Source organism: Oncorhynchus gorbuscha, linkage group LG10 (assembly GCF_021184085.1).
Source record: "Oncorhynchus gorbuscha isolate QuinsamMale2020 ecotype Even-year linkage group LG10, OgorEven_v1.0, whole genome shotgun sequence".
Classification (NCBI taxonomy): domain Eukaryota; kingdom Metazoa; phylum Chordata; class Actinopteri; order Salmoniformes; family Salmonidae; genus Oncorhynchus; species Oncorhynchus gorbuscha.
Genome location: NC_060182.1, coordinates 99,807,300 through 99,832,177, shown reverse-complemented (window position 1 = coordinate 99,832,177; position 24,878 = coordinate 99,807,300). Strand labels below are relative to the sequence as shown.

General features: G+C 45.9%; 1 protein-coding gene across 6 annotated transcripts in view; it reads left to right on the top strand.

The window, feature by feature from the left end:
- atrn (attractin) overlaps positions 1-24,878 on the top strand; it is a 258,397-nt gene that overhangs the window by 41,841 nt on the left and 191,678 nt on the right. For all 6 annotated transcript variants that reach the window (XM_046367620.1, XM_046367619.1, XM_046367616.1 and 3 more), the window contains exons 6-11: positions 6,300-6,468; positions 12,289-12,379; positions 14,557-14,806; positions 17,504-17,687; positions 20,582-20,736; positions 24,522-24,606. In XM_046367620.1, coding sequence (XP_046223576.1) covers positions 6,300-6,468; positions 12,289-12,379; positions 14,557-14,806; positions 17,504-17,687; positions 20,582-20,736; positions 24,522-24,606 — 934 coding nt within the window. The remainder of the gene's footprint in view (positions 1-6,299; positions 6,469-12,288; positions 12,380-14,556; positions 14,807-17,503; positions 17,688-20,581; positions 20,737-24,521; positions 24,607-24,878) is intronic.

Below are 24,878 nucleotides of genomic sequence, written 5' to 3'. Positions count from 1 at the left end.
TCTATAATACCAGCTGTATCTATAATAATAAGGAATATAGTCTAATACCAGCTGTATCTATAATACCAGCTGTATCTATAACACTAAGTAATATAGTCTATAATACCAGCTGTATCTATAATAATAAGTAATATAGTCTATAATACCAGCTGTATCTATAACACTAAGTAATATAGTCTATAATACCAGCTGTATCTATAACACTAAGGAATGTAGTCTATAATACCAGCTGTATCTATAATAATAAGGAATGTAGTCTATAATACCAGCTGTATCTATAATAATAAGGAATGTAGTCTAATACCAGCTGTATCTATAACACTAAGTAATATAGTCTATAATACCAGCTGTATCTATAACACTAAGTAATATAGTCTAATACCAGCTGTATCTATAACACTAAGTAATATAGTCTAATACCAGCTGTATCTATAACACTAAGTAATATAGTCTAATACCAGCTGTATCTATAACACTAAGTAATATAGTCTAATACCAGCTGTATCTATAATAATAAGTAATATAGTCTAATACCAGCTGTATCTATAACACTAAGTAATATAGTCTAATACCAGCTGTATCTATAACACTAAGTAATATAGTCTAATACCAGCTGTATCTATAACACTAAGGAATGTAGTCTATAATACCAGCTGTATCTATAATAATAAGTAATGTAGTCTATAATACCAGCTGTATCTATAATAATAAGTAATGTAGTCTATAATACCAGCTGTATCTATAACACTAAGGAATGTAGTCTATAATACCAGCTGTATCTATAATAATAAGGAATGTAGTCTATAATACCAGCTGTATCTATAATACTAAGGAATGTAGTCTATAATACCAGCTGTATCTATAATACTAAGGAATGTAGTCTATAATACCAGCTGTATCTATAATAATAAGTAATGTAGTCTATAATACCAGCTGTATCTATAATAATAAGTAATGTAGTCTATAATACCAGCTGTATCTATAATACTAAGGAATGTAGTCTATAATACCAGCTGTATCTATAACACTAAGGAATGTAGTCTATAATACCAGCTGTATCTATAACACTAAGGAATGTAGTCTATAATACCAGCTGTATCTATAATAATAAGGAATGTAGTCTATAATACCAGCTGTATCTATAATAATAAGGAATGTAGTCTATAATACCAGCTGTATCTATAATAATAAGTAATGTAGTCTATAATACCAGCTGTATCTATAATACCAGCTGTATCTATAATAATAAGGAATGTAGTCTAATACCAGCTGTATCTATAACACTAAGTAATATAGTCTAATACCAGCTGTATCTATAACACTAAGTAATATAGTCTAATACCAGCTGTATCTATAACACTAAGTAATATAGTCTAATACCAGCTGTATCTATAATAATAAGGAATATAGTCTAATACCAGCTGTATCTATAACACTAAGTAATATAGTCTAATACCAGCTGTATCTATAATAATAAGGAATATAGTCTAATACCAGCTGTATCTATAACACTAAGTAATATAGTCTATAATACCAGCTGTATCTATAATAATAAGGAATGTAGTCTATAATACCAGCTGTATCTATAACACTAAGTAATATAGTCTATAATACCAGCTGTATCTATAATAATAAGGAATGTAGTCTATAATACCAGCTGTATCTATAACACTAAGTAATATAGTCTATAATACCAGCTGTATCTATAATAATAAGGAATGTAGTCTATAATACCAGCTGTATCTATAACACTATGTAATATAGTCTAATACCAGCTGTATCTATAATAATAAGGAATATAGTCTAATACCAGCTGTATCTATAATACCAGCTGTATCTATAACACTAAGTAATATAGTCTAATACCAGCTGTATCTATAATAATAAGGAATATAGTCTAATACCAACTGTATCTATAACACTAAGTAATATAGTCTAATACCAGCTGTATCTATAACACTAAGTAATATAGTCTAATACCAGCTGTATCTATAACACTAAGTAATATAGTCTAATACCAGCTGTATCTATAACACTAAGTAATATAGTCTAATACCAGCTGTATCTATAACACTAAGTAATATAGTCTAATACCAGCTGTATCTATAATAATAAGGAATGTAGTCTAATACCAGCTGTATCTATAACACTAAGTAATATAGTCTAATACCAGCTGTATCTATAATAATAAGTAATATAGTCTAATACCAGCTGTATCTATAATACTAAGTAATATAGTCTATAATACCAGCTGTATCTATAATACTAAGGAATGTAGTCTATAATACCAGCTGTATCTATAATACTAAATAATGTAGTCTATAATACCAGCTGTATCTATAATAGTAAGTAATGTAGTCTAATACCAGCTGTATCTATAACACTAAGGAATGTAGTCTATAATACCAGCTGTATCTATAATAATAAGTAATATAGTCTAATACCAGCTGTATCTATAACACTAAGGAATATAGTCTATAATACCAGCTGTATCTATAACACTAAGGAATGTAGTCTATAATACCAGCTGTATCTATAACACTAAGTAATATAGTCTAATACCAGCTGTATCTATAACACTAAGGAATGTAGTCTATAATACCAGCTGTATCTATAACACTAAGTAATATAGTCTATAATACCAGCTGTATCTATAATACTAAGTAATGTAGTCTATAATACAGCTGTATCTATAATACTAAATAATGTAGTCTATAATACCAGCTGTATCTATAATACTAATGAATGTAGTCTATAATACCAGCTGTATCTATAATACCAGCTGTATCTATAATACTAATGAATGTAGTCTATAATACCAGCTGTATCTATAATACCAGCTGTATCTATAATACTAATGAATGTAGTCTATAATACCAGCTGTATCTATAATACTAATGAATGTAGTCTATAATACCAGCTGTATCTATAATAATAATGAATGTAGTCTATAATACCAGCTGTATCTATAATACTAATGAATGTAGTCTATAATACCAGCTGTATCTATAACACTAATGAATGTAGTTTATAATACTACCAGTGTTTCCTTCCTAATATAATCTTTTCATGCTTGCTTCCTTTTCTGTCCAAAGACATTCTCCGAAGATGTCACCAGTCTCATTCATATTCTCCTCTGCTATACCCCTGTTGTTTCGGTTTCTCTCCTTTTCCGTAGTGTTCTGTTGCATTCCTCAGCGTCAGCTGTGTAATTTGTATCATTAACCTACCTGGCTACCAGGCTTCCACGGCTCCTACCTTTTTAATTTCCTATTTTCTACACTCACTTGTAAAATCACGGTGCCGTAACTAGACAACAGAAGACTGGAGAGATGGTATAACCTGTTTATAACTGTCACGGTGTCGTAACTAGACAACAGAAGACTGGAGAGATGTTATAACCTGTTTATAACTGTCACGGTGCCGTAACTAGACAACAGAAGACTGGAGGCATGTTATAACCTGTTTATAACTGTCACGGTGCCGTAACTAGACAACAGAAGACTGGAGAGATGTTATAACCTGTTTATAACTGTCACGGTGCCGTAACTAGACAACAGAAGACTGGAGAGATGTTATAACCTGTTTATAACTGTCACGGTGCCGTAACTAGAAACTGTCACGGTGCCGTAACTAGAACAGAAGACTGGAGGATGTTATAACCTGTTTATAACTGTCACGGTGTCGTAACTAGACAACAGAAGACTGGAGAGATGTTATAACCTGTTTATAACTGTCACGGTGTCGTAACTAGACAACAGAAGACTGGAGAGATGTTATAACCTGTTTATAACTGTCACGGTGTCGTAACTAGACAACAGAAGACTGGAGATAACCATCTGTAGGCGTGTTATAACCTGTTTATAACTGTACGTTAAAAACTAGCTCACGGTGTTTCATTGTAACTAGACAACAGAAGACTGGAGGCATGTTATAACCTGTTTATAACTGTCACGGTGCCGTAACTAGACAACAGAAGACTGGAGAGATGTCATAACCTTTTATCTGTCACGCCTGTATCCTGACAACAGAAGACTGGAGGCATGTTATAACCTGTTTATAACTGCACTGGTAACTAGACAACAGAAGACTGGAGCTATGTTCTGTAGGCTTTGTGTAAGCCTCCACAGGATACCTAAGGGCCGGAGACTAACAGTACGTTAAAAACTAGCTGTCAGTCAGGTGTTTCATTGTCAATATGTGACTCACTAGCTCAATTTCAGGCCCATGTAGCAACATTTAAATAATCAGATTAGAACATTCTATGCCATCAAATCAGAACCACTCTGGATAAGAACCACTACAATGACTTAAAACTACTGTATAGGGGAAAGGAGACAGTATGATGTACAGACTCAGAGCTAGGGACTGGTGTATCATACACAGTGAAAGTGGTAGCCTAAATCTCCAGGTTAAAATACCCTTTATCTCGTCCTTGGCCTGTATCCTGACTTTAGTGCAGGTCATGTTGTTGTTCACATTACTGCCTCTGGTAAACACACACTGTAAAAGCTATGTTTATTTGTCACACAGGATACAGAAGGAGGAAACGGTACAGTCAGTTGCCTAGCAGCAATATCAACAACAAAACGTGTCCAGATACAAATCATTTATAATTATTAGATGATGCTTACCCAGAACCACTACATTACCCAGAACCACTACATTACCCAGAACCACTACATTACCCAGAACCACTACATTACCCAGAACCACTACATTACCCAGAACCACTACATTACCCAGAACCACTACATTACCCAGAACCACTACATTACCCAGAACCACTACATTACCCAGAACCACTACATTACCCAGATACACTACTTTACCCAGAACCACTACATTACCCAGAACCACTACATTACCCAGAACCACTACATTACCCAGATACACTACTTTACCCAGATACACTACATTACCCAGAACCACTACATTACCCAGAACCACTACATTACCCAGATACACTACTTTATCCAGAACCACTACATTACCCAGAACCACTACATTACCCAGAACCACTACACTACCCAGACACACTACATTACCCAGAACCTCTACATTACCCAGACACTCTACATTACCCAGAACCACTACATTACCCAGAACCACTACATTACCCAGATACACTACTTTACCCAGAACCACTACATTACCCAGAACCACTACATTACCCAGAACCACTACACTACCCAGACACACTACATTACCCAGAACCACTACTTTACCCAGACACACTACATTACCCAGAACCACTACACTACCCAGAACCATTACATTACTCAGAACCACTACACTACCCAGAACCACTACATTACTCAGAACCACTACATTACTCAGAACCACTACACTACCCAGAACCACTACATTACCCAGAACCACTACATTACCCAGAACCACTACATTACCCAGAACCACTACACTACTCAGAACCACTACACTACTCAGAACCACTACTTTACCCAGAACCACTACATTACCCAGAACCACTACATTACCCAGAACCACTACACTACCCAGAACCACTACACTACCCAGAACCACTACATTACCCAGAACCACTACATTACCCAGAACCACTACACTACCCAGAACCATTACATTACTCAGAACCACTACACTACCCAGAACCACTACATTACTCAGAACCGCTACATTACCCAGAACCGCTACATTACCCAGAACCGCTACATTACCCAGAACCACTACATTACCCAGAACCACTACACTACCCAGAACCACTACATTACTCAGAACCACTACACTACTCAGAACCACTACATTACCCAGAACCACTACATTACCCAGAACCACTGCATTACCCAGGCTACATTACCCAGAAAAATAACACTGCATTACCCAGGCTTAAAGAACCTAAAAGAGATGATTCTCACTGGCAGAGGTCAAAGAACACACAATGACCGTGTCTAAAAGACAAAATAAAGAACACAATAAAAGACCGACAGAGGTCAAAGAACACACAATAAAAGACCCACAGAGGTCAAAGAACACACAATAAAAGACCCACAGAGGTCAAAGAACACACAATAAAAGACCGACAGAGGTCAAAGAACACACAATAAAAGACCGACAGAGGTCAAAGAACACACAATAAAAGACCGACAGAGGTCAAAGAACACACAATAAAAGACCGACAGAGGTCAAAGAACACACAATAAAAGACCGACAGAGGTCAAAGAACACACAATGAAAGTGGACAAAAATAACTTGTATTTTCCTGTGAAGTGTGTGAAGACCAATAAGGGAGTCAGACTCTTGAAATCTTCTCTCCCCAACAGGTCCAGACTGCTCTGTGTCCGTCCCGGCCAACTCTTCATTCTGGCAGCGGGAGGAGTACCCTGAGCCGGGGCTGGCCAGAGCTTCCCACAAGGCCATAGTGGACCAGGGGATCATGTGGGTCATCGGGGGTTATGTTTTCAACTCCTCAGACTACCAGATGGTCAAAGCGTAAGTATTGCATCATTACATCACATTTTTTTAAATATATTTTTTATTTTACCTTTATTTAACTAGGCAAGTCAGTTAAGAACAAATTCTTATTTTCAATGACGGCCTGGGAACAGTGGGTTAACTGCCTGTTCAGGGGCAGAACGACAGATTTGTACCGTGTCAGCTCGGGGGTTTGAACTTGCAACCTTCCGGTTACTAGTCCAACGCTCTAACCACTAGGCTACCCTGCCGCCTCTACACTAGGCTAACCACTAACCACTAGGCTACCCTGCCGCCTCTACCACTCTCTAACCACTACCACTAGGCTACCCTAACCACTACCTGCCTCCTCTACACTCTAACCACTAGCCGCCTCTCCTCTACACTCTAACCACTAGGCTACCTACCTCCTCTACACTCTAACCACTAGACTACCTGCCTCCTCTACCTCTAACCACTAGGCTACCTGCCTCCTCTACACTCTAACCACTAGGCTACCTGCCTCCTCTACACTCTAACCACTAGGCTACCTAACTCCTCTAACCACTAGGCTACCTGCCTCCTCACTCTAACCACTAGGCTACCTAACTCCCACTCTACACTCTAACCACTAGGCTACCTGCCTCCTCTACACTCTAACCACTAGACTACCTGCCTCCTCCTACACTCTAACCACTAGGCTACTACCTGGCCCTCCTCAACACTCTAACCACTAGACTACCTAACTCTAACCACTCTACACTCTAACCACTAGGCTACCTACCTCCTCTACACTCTAACCACTAGGCTACCCTGCCACTAGGCCCTCTACACTCTAACCACTAGGCTCTACCCTGCTACACCTCCTCTACAACCACTCTAACCACTAGGCTACCTACCTCCTCTACACTCTAACCACTAGGCTACCTACCTCCTCTACACTCTAACCACTAGGCTACCTACCTCCTCTACACTCTAACCACTAGGCTACCTACCTCCTCTACACTCTAACCACTAGGCTACCCTGCCGCCACTCGATATTAGCTACCTACTGTGTGTATATTAAAGACCAGCTGTCTGGACAATTGTTCCTTTCCGGCTTCAAGGATTTTTTTCAGTCGAAATGCGTTTCTAAAAGAATAGTTAGTAGTTCAAGGTCTGGGCAATGAAGCCCATTTAATGACCAAAGTCAGATGAATTCATGGATCCCATTTTGAAGGAAGTTGTTAACTAGCGGTAACGCAATTGCTAACTAGCATTAGCACAGTGACTGGAAGTCTATGGGATTAGCTAGCATGCTGTTCTCATAGACTTCTAATCATTGCACTAATGTTAGTTAGCAATGGCTCGCAAAACTACCTGCAAGTTGGGGGAAGTAGAAAAAGAGCTTAACCCTGCGAGACCCAAGGTTGCCAAAATGCAATGCTGTCTAAATTTCATCCTGTACATGACCCTCCAGCACATGACAATGCCACCAGCCATACTGCTCGTTCTGTGCATGATTTTCTGCAAGACAGGAATGTCAGTGTCCTGTCATGGCAAGCGAAGAGCCCAGATCTCAATCTCATTGAGCACGTCTGAGACCTGTTGGATCGGAGGGTGAGGACTAGGGCCATTCCTCCCAGAAATGTCTGGGACCTGTTGGATCGGAGGGTGAGGACTAGGGCCATTCCCCCCAGAAATGTCTGGGACCTGTTGGATCGGAGGGTGAGGACTAGGGCCATTCCTCCCAGAAATGTCTGGGACCTGTTGGATCGGAGGGTGAGGACTAGGTCCATTCCCCCCCTGAAATGTCTGGGACCTGTTGGATCGGAGGGTGAGGACTAGGGCCATTCCTCCCTGAAAGGTCTGGGACCTGTTGGATCGGAGGGTGAGGACTAGGGCCATTCCTCCCTGAAAGGTCTGGGACCTGTTGGATCGGAGGGTGAGGACTAGGGCCATTCCTCCCTGAAAGGTCTGGGACCTGTTGGATCGGAGGGTGAGGACTAGGGCCATTCCTCCCTGAAAGGTCTGGGACCTGTTGGATCGGAGGGTGAGGACTAGGGCCATTCCTCCCTGAAAGGTCTGGGACCTGTTGGATCGGAGGGTGAGGACTAGGGCCATTCCTCCCTGAAAGGTCTGGGACCTGTTGGATCGGAGGGTGAGGACTAGGGCCATTCCTCCCTGAAAGGTCTGGGACCTGTTGGATCGGAGGGTGAGGACTAGGGCCATTCCTCCCTGAAAGGTCTGGGACCTGTTGGATCGGAGGGTGAGGACTAGGGCCATTCCTCCCTGAAAGGTCTGGGACCTGTTGGATCGGAGGGTGAGGACTAGGGCCATTCCTCCCTGAAAGGTCTGGGACCTGTTTGATCGGAGGGTGAGGACTAGGGCCATTCCTTCCAGAAATGTCGGGGAACTTGCAGGTGCCTTGGTGGAAGAGTGAAGTAACATCTCACAGCAAGAACTGGCAAATCTGGTGCAGTCCATGAGGTGGAGATGCACTGCAGTACTTAATGCAGCTGGTGGCCACACCGAATATTTAGACTTAGGGATGCCACCGTTAGATAAAATACCGAACGGTTCCTTATTTCACTGAAATAATAAACGTTTGGTTTTCGAAATTATAGTTTCCGGATTCGATCATATTAATGACCAAAGGCTTGTATTTCTGTGTGTTATTATGTTATAATTAAGTCTGATTTGATAGAGCAGTCTGACTGAGCAGCAGCAGGCTCGTAAGCATTCATTCAAACAGCACTTTCGTGCGTTTTGCCAGCAGCTCTTCGCAAGCACAGCGCTGTTTATGACTTCAAGCCTATCAGCCTAATGGCTGGTGTAACCAATGTGAAATGTCTAGCTAGTTAGCTGGGTGTGCGCTAATACTGTTTCAAACGTCACTCGTTTTTAGATTTGGAGTAGTTATTCCCCTTAAGCTGCAAGGGCTGTGGCTTTTGTGGAGCGATGGGTAACGATGCTTCGAGGGTGGCTGTTGTCGTTGTGTTGCTGGTTCGAGCCCAGGGAGGAGAGGGACGGAAGTTACACTGTTACACTGGCAATACTAAAGTGCCTATAAGAACATCCAATAGTCAAAGGTTAATGAAATACAAATGGTATAGAGGGAAATAGTCCTATAATTCCTATAATAACTACAACCTAAAACTTCTTACCTGGGAATATTGACGACTTAAAAGGAACCACCAGCTTTCATATGTTCTCATGTTCTGAGCAAGGAACTGAAACGTTAGCTTTCTTACATGGCACATATTGCACTTTTACTTTCTTCTCCAACACTTTGTTTTTGCATTATTTAAACCAAATTGAACATGTTTCATTATTTATTTGAGGCTAAATAGATTTTTTTGATGTATTATATTAAGTTAAAATAAGTGTTAATTCAGTATTGTTGTAATTATCATTATTACACATAAAATACAAATCGTCCGATTAATCGGTATCGGCGTTGAAAAACCATAATTGTTCGAGAGAGCTCGAAGCAGAATGACAAGAATAACAGGCCACAAACAGACAAATAACGGCGCAGTACAACAGAGGTGTGCAGAACGGCATCTCTGAACACACAACTCGTCGGCCACGGATTGGCTATTGCAGCAGACGACCACTCAGGGTTCCACTCAGGGTTCCACACAACAATGAGAAGAGGCTCTGGTCGACATGTGATCACCAACACTGGACAATTGAGGAGTGGAAAAAACACTGCCTGGTTCCTGTTGCGTCATGGTGATGGCAGTCAGGATCCGAATCCTGGTTCCTGTTGCGTCGTGGTGATGGCAGTCAGGATCCGAATCCTGGTTCCTGTTGCGTCATGGTGATGGCAGTCAGGATTTGAATCCTGGTTCCTGTTGTGTCATGGTGATGGCAGTCAGGATCCGAATCCTGGTTCCTGTTGCGTCATGGTGATGGCAGTCAGGATCTGAATCCTGGTTCCTGTTGCGTCATGGTGATGGCAGTCAGGATTCGAATCCTGGTTCCTGTTGCGTCATGGTGATGGCAGTCAGGATCCGAATCCTGGTTCCTGTTGCGTCATGGTGATGGCAGTCAGGATTCGAATCCTGGTTCCTGTTGCGTCATGGTGATGGCAGTCAGGATCTGAATCCTGGTTCCTGTTGCGTCATGGTGATGGCAGTCAGGATCATGGTGATGGCAGTCAATCCTGGTTCCTGTTGCGTCATGGTGATGGCAGTCAGGATCCGAATCCTGGTTCCTGTTGGTGATGGCAGTCAGGATCCGAATCCTGGTTCCTGTTGCGTCATGGTGATGGCAGTCATGGTGATGGCAGTCAGGATCCGAATCCTGGTTCCTGTTGCGTCATGGTGATGGCAGTCAGTTCCTGTTGCGTCATGGTGATGGCAGTCAGGATCCGAATCCTGGTTCCTGTTGCGTCATGGTGATGGCAGTCAGGATCCGAATCCTGGTTCCTGTTGCGTCATGGTGATGGCAGTCAGGATTCGGCGTAAGCAGCACGGACCTCTTGCCCCCAGCAGATGCTAACTCAATGGAGAATCTTATTTTAGTCCAGGATTACGCTTCATTTGTGTCCATGAAATGAACCCATAATGTAACCAAGCCCTACTTGGCCCACCTTGGTCTGGCCTACCTGGTCCTGGCCTACCTGGGTCTGGCCTACCTGGTCCTGGCCTACCTGGGTCTGGCCTACCTGGTCCTGGCCTACCTTGGTCTGGCCTACCTGGTCCTGGCCTACCTGGGTCTGGCCTACCTGGTCCTGGCCTACCTGGGTCTGACCTACCTGGTCTGACCTACCTGGGTCTGACCTACCTGGGTCTGGCCTACCTGGGTCTGGCCTACCTGGGTCTGGCCTACCTGGGTCTGACCTACCTGGTCCTGGCCTACCTTGGTCCTGGCCTACCTGGGTCTGGCCTACCTTGGTCCTGGCCTACCTGGGTCTGGCCTACCTTGGTCCTGGCCTACCTGGGTCTGGCCTACCTTGGTCCTGACCTACCTGGGTCTGGCCTACCTGGGTCTGGCCTACCTGGTCCTGGCCTACCTGGGTCTGGCCTACCTGGGTCTGGCCTACCTGGTCCTGGCCTACCTGGGTCTGGCCTACCTGGTCCTGGCCTACCTGGGTCTGGCCTACCTGGGTCTGGCCTACCTGGGTCTGGCCTACCTGGGTCTGGCCTACCTGGTCTTGCCGTTGATGCTGGTGGTCCTGATCCTACCTGGTCTGGCCTACCTGGGTCCTACTGGCTGGCCTACCTGGGTCTGGCCTCAACTGGGTCTGGCCTACCTGGGTCTGGCCTACCTGGGTCTGGTTCTACCTGTCTGGCCTACCTGGTCTGGCCTACCTGGTCAATGGCCTACCTGGGTCTGGCCTACCTGGGTCTGGCCTACCTGGGTCTGGCCTACCTGGGTCTGGCCTACCTGTGTCTGGCCTACCTGGGTCTGGCCTACCTGGGTCTGGCCTGGGTCTGGCCTACCTGGGTCTGGCCTACCTGGTCTGGCCTACCTGGGTCTGGCCTACCTGGGTCTGGCCTACCTGGGTCTGGCCTACCTGGGTCTGGCCTACCTGGGTCTGGCCTACCTGGGTCTGGCCTACCTGGGTCTGGCCTACCTGGGTCTGGCCTACCTGGGTCTGGCCTACCTGGGTCTGGCCTACCTGGTCCTGGCCTACCTGGGTCTGGCCTACCTGGGTCTGGCCTACCTGGGTCTGGCCTACCTGGGTCCTGGCCTACCTGGGTCTGGCCTACCTGGGTCTGGCCTACCTGGGTCTGGCCTACCTGGGTCTGGCCTACCTGGGTCTGGCCTACCTGGGTCTGGCCTACCTGGGTCTGGCCTACCTGGGTCTGGCCTACCTGGTCTTGCCGTTGATGCTCAGTGGTCCTGATCTTCTCTCTCTCCTCTCAGGTATAACCTCAGCTCCCATCGCTGGCTGTCTCTCAACCGCTCTGTCAACTCCGTCATGGGACGATACGGACACTCTCTGGCACTACATGAGGTATGTGTTCTAGAGGCATGTTAGCTAGTCATGATGTAGAAACATTGAAGTAATAACAATATGGGCTCTAGGGACATAGTTGTTCATCCGTAGTAATATTGACAAAGTACTATTTCGTTGTCAATAGTGGAATACTCTGTAGAATACACTTTCGCTGGCTTTGTCAGAAGCTTGACCTTTGGCCCTGACCTCAAACGACATCAATTCCCTAAGAATCTGTTTCACCCTGCGGTAGATGGCTCGTTAGTGCTCCTTCTCAACGTAATGTGTTGAGATGTCAGCTAACCTCTTGTTGTTGTCTGTTGTGAAGTGAGACCTAAGATTTTGCCATCTGTCCTTCTCCGTAATGGCATATTATAACTTGTCATAACCTGTCCTCTCTAACATCCTTTCCTCCTCTCTAATGTCTTGTTCCTCCTCTCTAATGTCCTGTTCCTCCTCTCTAACGTCCTGTTCCTCCTCTCTAATGTCCTGTTCCTCCTCTCTAACGTCCTGTTCCTCCTCTCTAATGTCCTGTTCCTCCTCTCTAATGTCCTGTTCCTCCTCTCTAACGTCCTGTTCCTCCTCTCTAATGTCCTGTTCCTCCTCTCTAATGTCCTGTTCCTCCTCTCTAACGTCCTGTTCCTCCTCTCTAACGTCCTGTTCCTCCTCTCTAACGTCCTGTTCCTCCTCTCTAATGTCCTGTTCCTCCTCTCTATCGTCCTGTTCCTCCTCTCTAACGTCCTGTTCCTCCTCTCTAACGTCCTGTTCCTCCTCTCTAACGTCCTGTTCCTCCTCTCTAACGTCCTTGTTCCTCCTCTCTAACGTCCTGTTCCTCCTCTCTAACGTCCTGTTCCTCCTCTCTAACATCCTTTCCTCCTCTCTAACATCCTTTCTTCCTCTCTAACATCCTTTCCTCCTCTCTAACGTCCTGTTCCTCCTCCTCTCTAACGTCCTGTTCCTCCTCTCTAACGTCCTGTTCCTCCTCTCTAACATCCTTTCCTCCTAACATCCTTTCCTCCTCTCTAACGTCCTTTCCTCCTCTCTAACGTCCTTTCCTCCTCTCTAACGTCCTGTTCCTCCTTCTCTCTAACGTCCTGTTCCTCCTCCTCTCTAACGTCCTGTTCCTCCTCCTCTCTAACGTCCTGTTCCTCCTCCTCTCTAACGTCCTGTTCCTCCTCCTCTCTAACGTCCTGTTCCTCCTCTCTAACGTCCTGTTCCTCCTCCTCTCTAACATCCTTTCCTCCTCTCTAACGTCCTGTTCCTCCTCTCTAACGTCCTGTTCCTCCTCTCTAACGTCCTGTTCCTCCTCTCTAACGTCCTGTTCCTCCTCTTCTCTAACGTCCTGTTCTTCCTCCTCTCTAACGTCCTGTTCCTCCTCCTCCTCTAACGTCCTGTTCCTTCCTCCTCTCTAACGTCCTGTTCCTCCTCTCTAACGTCCTGTTCCTCCTCCTCTCTAACGTCCTGTTCCTCCTCTATAACGTCCTGTTCCTCCTCTCTAACTTCCTGTTCCTCCTCTCTAACGTCCTGTTCCTCCTCTCTAACGTCCTGTTCCTCCTCTCTAACGTCCTGTTCCTCCTCTCTAACGTCCTGTTCCTCCTCTCTAACGTCCTGTTCCTCCTCTCTAACGTCCTGTTCCTACTCTCTAACGTCCTGTTCCTACTCTCTAACGTCCTGTTCCTCCTCTCTAACGTCCTTTCCTCCTCTCTAACGTCCTGTTCCTCCTCTCTAACGTCCTGTTCCTCCTCTATAACGTCCTGTTCCTCCTCTCTAACGTCCTGTTCCTCCTCTCTAACGTCCTTTCCTCCTCTCTAACGTCCTGTTCTTCCTCTCTAACGTCCTGTTCCTCCTCTCTAACGTCCTGTTCCTCCTCTCTAACGTCCTGTTCCTCCTCTCTAACGTCCTGTTCCTCCTCCTCTCTAACGTCCTGTTCCTCCTCTCTAACGTCCTGTTCCTCCTCTCTAACTTCCTGTTCCTCCTCTCTAACGTCCTGTTCCTCCTCTCTAACGTCCTGTTCCTCCTCTCTAACGTCCTTTCCTCCTCTCTAACGTCCTTTCCTCCTCTCTAACGTCCTGTTCCTCCTCTCTAACGTCCTGTTCCTCCTCTCTAACGTCCTGTTCCTCCTCTCTAACGTCCTGTTCCTCCTCTCTAACGTCCTGTTCCTCCTCTCTAACTTCCTGTTCCTCCTCTAAACCCAGGGAAAGATCTACATGTACGGAGGGAAGATAGACTCTACTGGCAACGTGACCAGCCAGTTGTGGGTGTTCCACATCCAGAACCAGACCTGGGTGTCCCTCTCTGCCCGAGCCCAGGAACAGTGGGCCGTGGTGGGACACTCTGCCCACGTAGTACCCCCCCTGTTGGAGGGGGGTAGTCCAGTCATGTTGGTGCTGTTCGGACACTGTCCTCTATACGGGTACATCAGCCAGGTGCAGGAGTACAACTTTGGTGAGCGTGACCGTATATGGTGTTCCTGTTGGTCCTGTAGATTTGTATGTGACCGTATATGGTGTTCCTGTTGGTCCTGTAGATTTGTACGTGACCGTATATGGTGTTCCTGTTGCTCCTGTAGATTTGTACATGACCGTATATGGTGTTCCTGTAGATTTCCCAGCTCCCTATGAACAGATTGTATATTGTTGTTCTTAACCCCTCTGTTATGAAGTATCGTTACATAGACACTATATATACAGAAGTACGTGGAGACCCCTTCAAATGAGTGGGTTTGGCTTTTTCAGCCACACCTGTTGTCCTCCAGATCAGAGGCAGTAGGGATGACCAGGGATGTTCTCTGTTTAGAGAGTCCTCCAGATCAGAGGCAGTAGGGATGACCAGGGATGTTCTCTGTTTAGTGAGTCCTCCAGATCAGAGGCAGTAGGACCAGGGATGTTCTCTGTTTAGAGAGTCCTCCAGATCAGAGGCAGTAGGGATGACCAGGGATGTTCTCTGTTTAGTGAGTCCTCCAGATCAGAGGCAGTAGGGATGACCAGGGATGTTCTCTGTTTAGTGAGTCCTCCAGATCAGAGGCAGTAGGGATGACCAGGGTTGTTCTCTGTTTAGTGAGTCCTCCAGATCAGAGGCAGTAGGGATGACCAGGGTTGTTCTCTGTTTAGTGAGTCCTCCAGATCAGAGGCAGTAGGGATGACCAGGGATGTTCTCTGTTTAGTGAGTCCTCCAGATCAGAGGCAGTAGGGATGACCAGGGATGTTCTCTGTTTAGTGAGTCCTCCAGATCAACACTAACTAAACACAGCCATAACCGACCCTAACCCATACCTGACTATACACAGCCATAACCAACCCATACCTGACTAGACACAGCCATAACCAACCCATACCTGACTATACACAGCCATAACCAACCCATACCTGACTATACACAGCCATAACAAACCCATACCTGACTATACACAGCCATAACCAACCCATACCTGACTATACACAGCCATAACCAACCCTAACCCATACCTGACTATACACAGCCATAACCAACCCATACCTGACTATACACAGCCATAACCAACCCTAACCCATACCTGACTATACACAGCCATAACCAACCCATACCTGACTAGACACAGCCATAACCAACCCATACCTGACTAGACACAGCCATAACCAACCCATACCTGACTAGACACAGCCATAACCAACCCATACCTGACTATACACAGCCATAACCAACCCTAACCCATACCTGACTAGACAGCCATAACCAACCCTAACCCATACCTGACTATACACAGCCATAACCAACCCATACCTGACTAGATACAGCCATAACCAACCCATACCTGACTATACACAGCCATAACCAACCCATACCTGACTATACACAGCCATAACCAACCCATACCTGACTAGACAGCCATAACCAACCCATACCCATACCTGACTAGACACAGCCATAACTAACCCTAACCCATACCTGACTAGACACAGCCATAACCAACCCTAACCCATACCTGACTAGACACAGCCATAACCAACCCTAACCCATACCTGACTAGACACAGCCATAACTAACCCATACCTGACTATACACAACCATAACCAACCATAACCCATACCTGACTATACACAGCCATAACTAACCCTAACCCATACCTGACTATACACAGCCATAACCAACCCTAACCCATACCTGACTATACACAGCCATAACCAACCCTAACCCATACCTGACTAGACACAGCCATAACCAACCCATACCTGACTATACACAGCCATAACCAACCATTTAGCAGACATACCTGACATTCAGACATCCAGTGGGACAGTCATAACAATAGTGCAAAAACCCATACCTGACTACCTACAGACAGCCATAACCAACCCATAACTATACCAGCCATAACCAACCCTAACCCATACCTGACTATACACAGCCATAACCAACCCATACCTGACTATACACAGCCATAACCAACCCATACCTGACTAGACACAGCCATAACTAACCCTAACCCATACCTGACTATACACAGCCATAACCAACCCATACCTGACTATACACAGCCATAACCAACCCTAACCCATACCTGACTATACACAGCCATAACCAACCCATACCTGACTATACACAGCCATAACCAACCCATACCTGACTAGACACAGCCATAACCAACCCATACCTGACTATACACAGCCATAACCAACCCTAACCCATACCTGACTAGACACAGCCATAACTAACCCTAACCCATACCTGACTATACACAGCCATAACCAACCCATACCTGACTATACACAGCCATAACCAACCCATACCTGACTAGACACAGCCATAACCAACCCATACCTGACTATACACAGCCATAACCAACCCTAACCCATACCTGACTATACACAGCCATAACCAACCCATACCTGACTATACACAGCCATAACCAACCCATACCTGACTATACACAGCCATAACCAACCCATACCTGACTAGACACAGCCATAACCAACCCTAACCCATACCTGACTAGACACAGCCATAACCAACCCATACCTGACTATACACAGCCATAACCAACCCATACCTGACTATACACAGCCATAACCAACCCATACCTGACTATACACAGCCATAACCAACCCTAACACATACCTGACTAGACACAGCCATAACCAACCCTAACCCTCTCTTCTGCTCCAGCTAGGAACACGTGGCGTGCCGTGGTTACAGATGGAGCCCTGGTGCAGGGAGGGTACGGCCACAGCAGTGTGTTTGACCCCTCCTCCCGGGCCATCTACATCCACGGAGGGTACAAGGCCTTCAGCGCTAACAAGTACGGCCTGTCTGGAGACCTGTACAAGTACGACTTGGACCGCAGCCGATGGTGAGTAGAGCCTGGAGGGTAGAGCCTGGAGTGTAGAGCCTGGTGGGCAGAGCAGAGTAGAGCCTGGAGTGTAGAGCCTGGAGTGTAGAGCCTGGTGGGCAGAGCAGAGTAGAGCCTGGAGTGTAGAGCCTGGAGTGTAGAGCCTGGAGTGTAGAGCCTGGAGTGTAGAGCCTGGAGGGTAGAGCCTGGAGGGTAGAGCCTGGAGGGTAGAGCCTGGAGGGTAGAGCCTGGAGGGTAGAGCCTGGATGGTAGAGCAGAGGAGAGCCTGGAGGGTAGAGCCTGGAGTGTAGAGCCTGGTGGGCAGAGCAGAGTAGAGCCTGGAGTGTAGAGCCTGGAGTGTAGAGCCTGGAGGGTAGAGCCTGGAGGGTAGAGCCTGGAGGGTAGAGCCTGGATGGTAGATCAGAGGAGAGCCTGGAGGGTAGAGCCTGGAGGGTAGAGCCTGGATGGTAGATCAGAGGAGAGCCTGGAGGGTAGAGCCTGGAGGGTAGAGCCTGGAGGGTAGAGCCTGGAGGGTAGAGCCTGGATGGTAGATCAGAGGAGAGCCTGGAGGGTAGAGCCTGGAGGGTAGAGCCTGGAGACGAGAGCAGAGTAGAGTCTGGAGTCTAGAGCAGAGTAGAGCCTGGAGGGCAGACCCTGGAGGGTAGAGCAGGGTAGAGCCTGGAGGGTAGAGCCTGGAGAGTAGAGCAGAGTAGAGCCTGGAGGGTAGAGCCTGGAGGGTAGAGCCTGGAGGGTAGAGCAGAGGAGAGCCTGGAGGGTAGAGCCTGGAGACGAGAGCAGAGTAGAGCCTGGAGTCTAGAGCAGAGTAGAGCCTGGAGGGCAGACCCTGGAGGGTAGAGCAGAGTAGAGCCTGGAGGGTAGAGCCTGGAGAGTAGAGCAGAGTAGAGCCTGGAGGGCAGAGCCTGGAGGGTAGAGCAGAGTAGAGCCTGGATGGCAGACCCTGGAGGGTAGAGCAGAGTAGAGCCTGGAGAGTAGAGCCTGGAGAGTAGAGCCTGGAGAGTAGAGCCTGGAGAGTAGAGCCTGGAGGGTAGAGCCTGTAGAGGAGAGCTGAGTAGAGCCTGGAGGGTAGAGCCTGGAGGGCAGAGTAGAGCCTGGAGGGCAGAGCATAGTAGAGCCTGGAGGGCAGAGCCTGGAGAGTAGAGCCTGGAGAGCCTGGAGAGTAGAGCCTGGAGAGTAGAGCCTGGAGAGTAGAGCCTGGAGGGTAGAGCCTGGAGGGTAGAGCCTGTAGAGGAGAGTTGAGTAGAGCCTGGAGGGTAGAGCCTGGAGAGCAGAGTAGAGCCTGGAGGGCAGATCCTGGAGGGTAGAGTAGAGCCTGGAGGGTAGAGTAGAGCCTGGAGGGTAGGGCAGAGCCTGGAGGGCAGAGCCTGGAGGGTAGAGCCTGGAGGGCAGAGCCTGTAGTGTAGATCCTGGAGAGGGGAGCAGAGTAGAGCCTGGAGGGTAGAGCCTGGAGGGTAGAGCCTGGAGAGGAGAGCCTGGAGAGTTGAGCAGAGTAGAGCCTGGAGGGTAGAGCCTGGAGGGTAGAGCATGCACTGAGTGTTCGGTTTACAGATTTCAGAGAAGGCCCCTTTCCAGGTTGTGTGTATTACTTCTAGACTGACTCCATTTTACTACTACTACTGCTACTACTACTACTACTACTACTACTACTGCTACTACTACTACTACTGCTACTACTACTACTACTACTACTACTACTACTACTACTACTACTACTACTACTACTGCTACTACAACTACTACTACTGCTAACTACAACTACTACTACTACTACTACTACTACTATTACTACTACTACTACTACTATTACTACTACTACTACTACTATTACTACTACTACTACAGCTGCTAATACTAATACTACTACTACTACTACTACTACTACTACTACAGCTGCTACTACTACTACTACTACTACTACAGCTACTACTGCTACTACTACTACTGCTACTACTACTACTACTACCACTACCACTATTACTACCACTACACTTGTGTGTATTACTTCTAGACTCCATTTTACTACTACTACTACTACTACTACCATTACTACTACTACTACCATTACTATTACTACTACTACTACTACTACTACTACTACTACTACCGCTGCTAATACTACCACTACTACTACTACTACTACTACTACTACTACTACTACTACTACTACTACTACTACTACTACCATTACTATTACTACTACTACTACTACTACTACTACTACTACTACTACTACTACTACCGCTACTAATACTACCACTACTACTACTACCACTACTACTACTACTACCATTACTATTACTACTACTACTACTACTACTACCATTACTATTACTACTACTACTAGTAGTAGTAGTAGTAGTACTATACTAGTACTACTACTACTGCTGCTACTACTGCTACTAATACTACTACTATTAATACTACTACTACTACTACCACTACTACTACTACCAATACTACCACTAGACCAGGACCCATAGGGAATAGGGCACTACTTTAGACCAGGGCCCATAGGGAATAGGGCACTACTTTAGACCAGGACCCATAGGGAATAGTGCACTACTTTAGACCAGGACCCATAGGGAATAGGGCTCTACTTTAGACCAGGACCCATAGGGAATAGGGCACTACTTTAGACCAGGACCCATAGGGAATAGTGCACTACTTTACATTTACATTACATTTAAGTCATTTAGCTTTAGACCAGGACCCATAGGGAATAGGGCTCTACTTTAGACCAGGACCCATAGGGAATAGGGCTCTACTTTAGACCAGGACCCATAGGGAATAGGGCTCTACTTTAGACCAGGGCCCATAGGGAATAGGGCACTACTGTAGACCACTACTGATTTGTTTGTGTCCTGCTGATGTTCTCCGTGATTCTGTATGTTCTCCAGGACGGTTCTAAAGGACAGCGGGTTCTTCCGGTACCTCCACACGGCGGTCATCGTTAGCGGAACCATGCTGGTGTTTGGAGGGAACACTCACAACGACACGTCCATGAGCCACGGAGCCAAGTGCTTCTCCTCGGACTTCATGGCCTATGACCTGGGTATGTGACCGCCTTACGCCAGCCTTATGACTGCTTATAGCATTCTTATGACAGTCATAAACATTCATAGATACTTCATTTGTTTGGGTAGAACAGCATCATGACCACTCATAAACATTCATAACAACACCTATATTTTCTGTCAGTTTAAAGTTAGTTAGTTCATTAAAAAAACAGCAGAGACTGATCTCTTGAAAGGAGCTAAGATGGCTGCCGGACCAAATGGCACCCTATTCCCTATATAACGCACTACTTTTGACCAGAGCCTTATGGGTAGTGCATAGAATAGCACACAAGTCTCGTATTTCTATAGGTATTTATTTTGACTCCACATCGTTGTGCGGCGCTCGTAAACAAGCCATTTCAGGGTAAAGTTTACACCCATTGTATTCGGCACACGTTACAAATACAATTTGACTTAAATTACGGTAGATACCGTTGATCCTCTTCCCCCTCCGTTGCGTAGGGAGGAGATCAGGCCCAGGGCTGTGAGCTTTGTAATGAGCTAATAGGACACTATGGTATTGAAGGTCGTGCTGTAGTCGATGAACAGCGTCCTCACGTTAAGCATTCCTTTTGTCCAGGTGGGTGAGGGCAGTGGTGCCATGGCGATTGCGTCGTCCGTGGATCTGTCAAGGCGGTAGGCGAATTGGAGAGGGTGGAGTGTGTCGGAGGGAGGTGATGTGGTCTTTGACTAGCCTCTTGAAGCACTTGATGATGAAGGAAGTGAGTGTTACTGGTCAGTAGTCATTCAGTTCAGTTTCTTTCCCTTTCACGGGCAGGGGGACGATGGTGGACCTCATGAAACAGGTGGGGACAACGGCCTGGGCTATAGGGTGAGAATGTCAGAACACAACAGCCAGCTGGTCTGCACATGCTCTGAGGGCACAGCTAGGAATGCAGTCTGGGACGGCAGCATTGTGAGGGTATAAATGACTTTCAGACGTCCTCAGTGGAGACTGAGAGTGTTGCCAACGTTGTCTCCTCAGCAGATCAGGGTCATTGTGTTGTCTCCTCAGCAGATCAGGGTCATTGTGTTGTCTCCTCAGCAGATCAGGGTCATTGTCTCCTCTCCTCAGCAGATCAGGGTCATTGTGTTGTCTCCTCAGCAGATCAGGGTCATTGTGTTGTCTCCTCAGCAGATCAGGGTCATTGTGTTGTCTCCTCAGCAGATCAGGGTCATTGTGTTGTCTCCTCAGCAGATCAGGGTCGTTGTGTTGTCTCCTCAGCAGATCAGGGTCATTGTGTTGTCTCTTCAGCAGATCAGGGTCGTTGTGTTGTCTCCTCAGCAGATCAGGGTCGTTGTGTTGTCTCCTCAGCAGATCAGGGTCATTGTGTTGTCTCTTCAGCAGATCAGGGTCATTGTGTTGTCTCCTCAGCAGATCAGGGTCATTGTGTTGTCTCCTCAGCAGATCAGTCATTGTGTTGTTGTGTCGTCTCCTCAGCAGATCAGGGTCATTGTGTTGTCTCCTCAGCAGATCAGTCATTGTGTTGTCTCCTCAGCAGATCAGTCATTGTGTTGTCTCCTCAGCAGATCAGGGTCATTGTGTCGTCTCCTCAGCAGATCAGGGTCATTGTGTTCGATTCTTGAGAAAAAGGTCTTTAGTTTAGCTGGTATGGCGGCGTTGGTGATGTGGCTGGCTTTCCTTTTGTAATCTGCAATCATTAGGAGCCTTGTGTCCAACCCCTGAGTTAGACAGTCGCTGTGTTGATAAAAGTTTGGGTTCTCAAATTACTTTTGTTAAAGTCCCCGCAACAATGAACACAACCTCCGGGAATGTGGTCCCCAGGTTGTTCAGGGTCGAGCGAAGATCTTTGAGAGCTTTTTTGCTGTCGGCTTGGGGTGGGATGTACACAGCTGTGGAGATAATCAAGGAGAACCCTCTCGGAAGAATGGGTTCTCAATGTAGTGTAATTACGGCAGCGACTGACTGACTTGCTCTGAGGACTAATGGTTCCTTCTGAACGAGCTGAAGTCATTAGAAAATACGATTTAAGGCCTGTTTATTGTAACGGATGATTTAAGGCCTGTTTATTGTGACGGATGATTTAAGGCTGTTTCTTCCCCTGATGTTAGTTCAGAACTGATCGTCAATCTGCTGTTAGCAGTCAGGACCACCAGAGGGAGACTGGCCTTGTAGAGAATATATATAATACATTATCCTACCTACCTATATATATAATACATTATCCTACATCTACTACCACAGAGGGTAGCTACATCAATACATTATCCTACATCTACTACCACAGAGGGTAGCTACATCAATACATTATCCTACATCTACTACCACAGAGGGTAGCTACATCAATACATTCTGCTGCTACCTCTACTACCACAGAGGGTAGCTACATCAATACATTATCCTACATCTACTACCACAGAGGGTAGCTACATCAATACATTTTCCTACAACTACTACCACAGAGGGTTGCTACATCAACCTCTACTACCACAGAGGGTAGCTACATCAATACATTATCCTACATCTACTACCACAGAGGGTAGCTATATCAATACATTATCCTACATCTACTACCACAGAGGGTAGCTGCATCAACCTCTACTACCACAGAGGGTAGCTACATCAATACATTATCCTACCTCTACTACCACAGAGGGTAGCTACATCAATACATTATCCTACCTCTACTACCACAGAGGGTAGCTACATCAATACATTATCCTACCTCTACTACCACAGAGGGAGTGGTGTACCCACAACAGTACTGCAGAGAGACACTGGCCTTGTAGAGGAGTAACACGATGTGGAAGCCTTGTCTCAAGACCAGGACAGCATCAATACATTATCCTACATCTACTACCACAGAGGGTAGCTACATCAACACATTATCCTACATCTACTACCACAGAGGGTAGCTACATCAATACATTCTGCTGCTACCTCTACTACCACAGAGGGTAGCTACATCAATACATTCTACTACTACCACAGAGGGTAGCTACATCAATACATTCTGCTGCTACCTCTACTACCACAGAGGGTTGCTACATCAATACATTATCCTACCTCTACTACCACAGAGGGTAGCTACATCAATACATGATCCTACCATCTACTACCACAGAGGGTAGCTACATCAATACATGATCCTACCTCTACTACCACAGAGGGTTGCTACATCAATACATTATCCTACCTCTACTACCACAGAGGGTAGCTACATCAATACATTATCCTACCTCTACTACCACAGAGGGTAGCTACATCAATACATTCTACTACTACCACAGAGGGTAGCTACATCAATACATTCTGCTACTACCTCTACTACCACAGAGGGTAGCTACATCAATACATTCTGCTACTACCTCTACTACCACAGAGGGTAGCTACATCAATACATTCTGCTGCTACCTCTACTACCACAGAGGGTAGCTACATCAATACATTATCCTACCTCTACTACCACAGAGGGTAGCTACATCAATACATTTCCTACACATACTACCACAGAGGGTAGCTACATCAATACATTATCCTACATATACTACCACAGAGGGTAGCTACATCAATACATTATCCTACATATACTACCACAGAGGGTAGCTACATCAATACATTATCCTACCTCTACTACCACAGAGGGTAGCTACATCAATACATTCTGCTACTACCTCTACTACCACAGAGGGTAGCTACATCAATACATTCTGCTACTTTAGTTTTCCCTGTCTGTTTTCTCTTTCTTTTCTAGAATGTTCTCATTGTCCAGATTTAGCAACAGATAAAAATGTGTAACTCGTCCCCTCTCCTCTTCAGCATGTGATGAGTGGTCAGTGCTGTCCAGACCAGACCTCCACCATGATGTCAACCGCTTCGGACACACAGCCATCTACAGTGACAGGTACGGAAACACCCTCTGATTGGTCAGGTACAGAGGCACGTTCTATTGGGACAGAGGGACAGGTGTTGTACAGTAAACTGGGACAATCATTGTACAGTAAACTGGGACAGGCAATGGACAGTAAACTGGGACAGGCGATGGACAGTAAACTGGGACATCCTCCTCCTCAGATTAGGCAGGACATCATCCTGTCCCCTCTCATTCCCCTCCTCAGATCAGCCGGGGGTGACTGCATCCCCCCCCCTCCAGGGCTGGTGACTGTAATCTCTGTC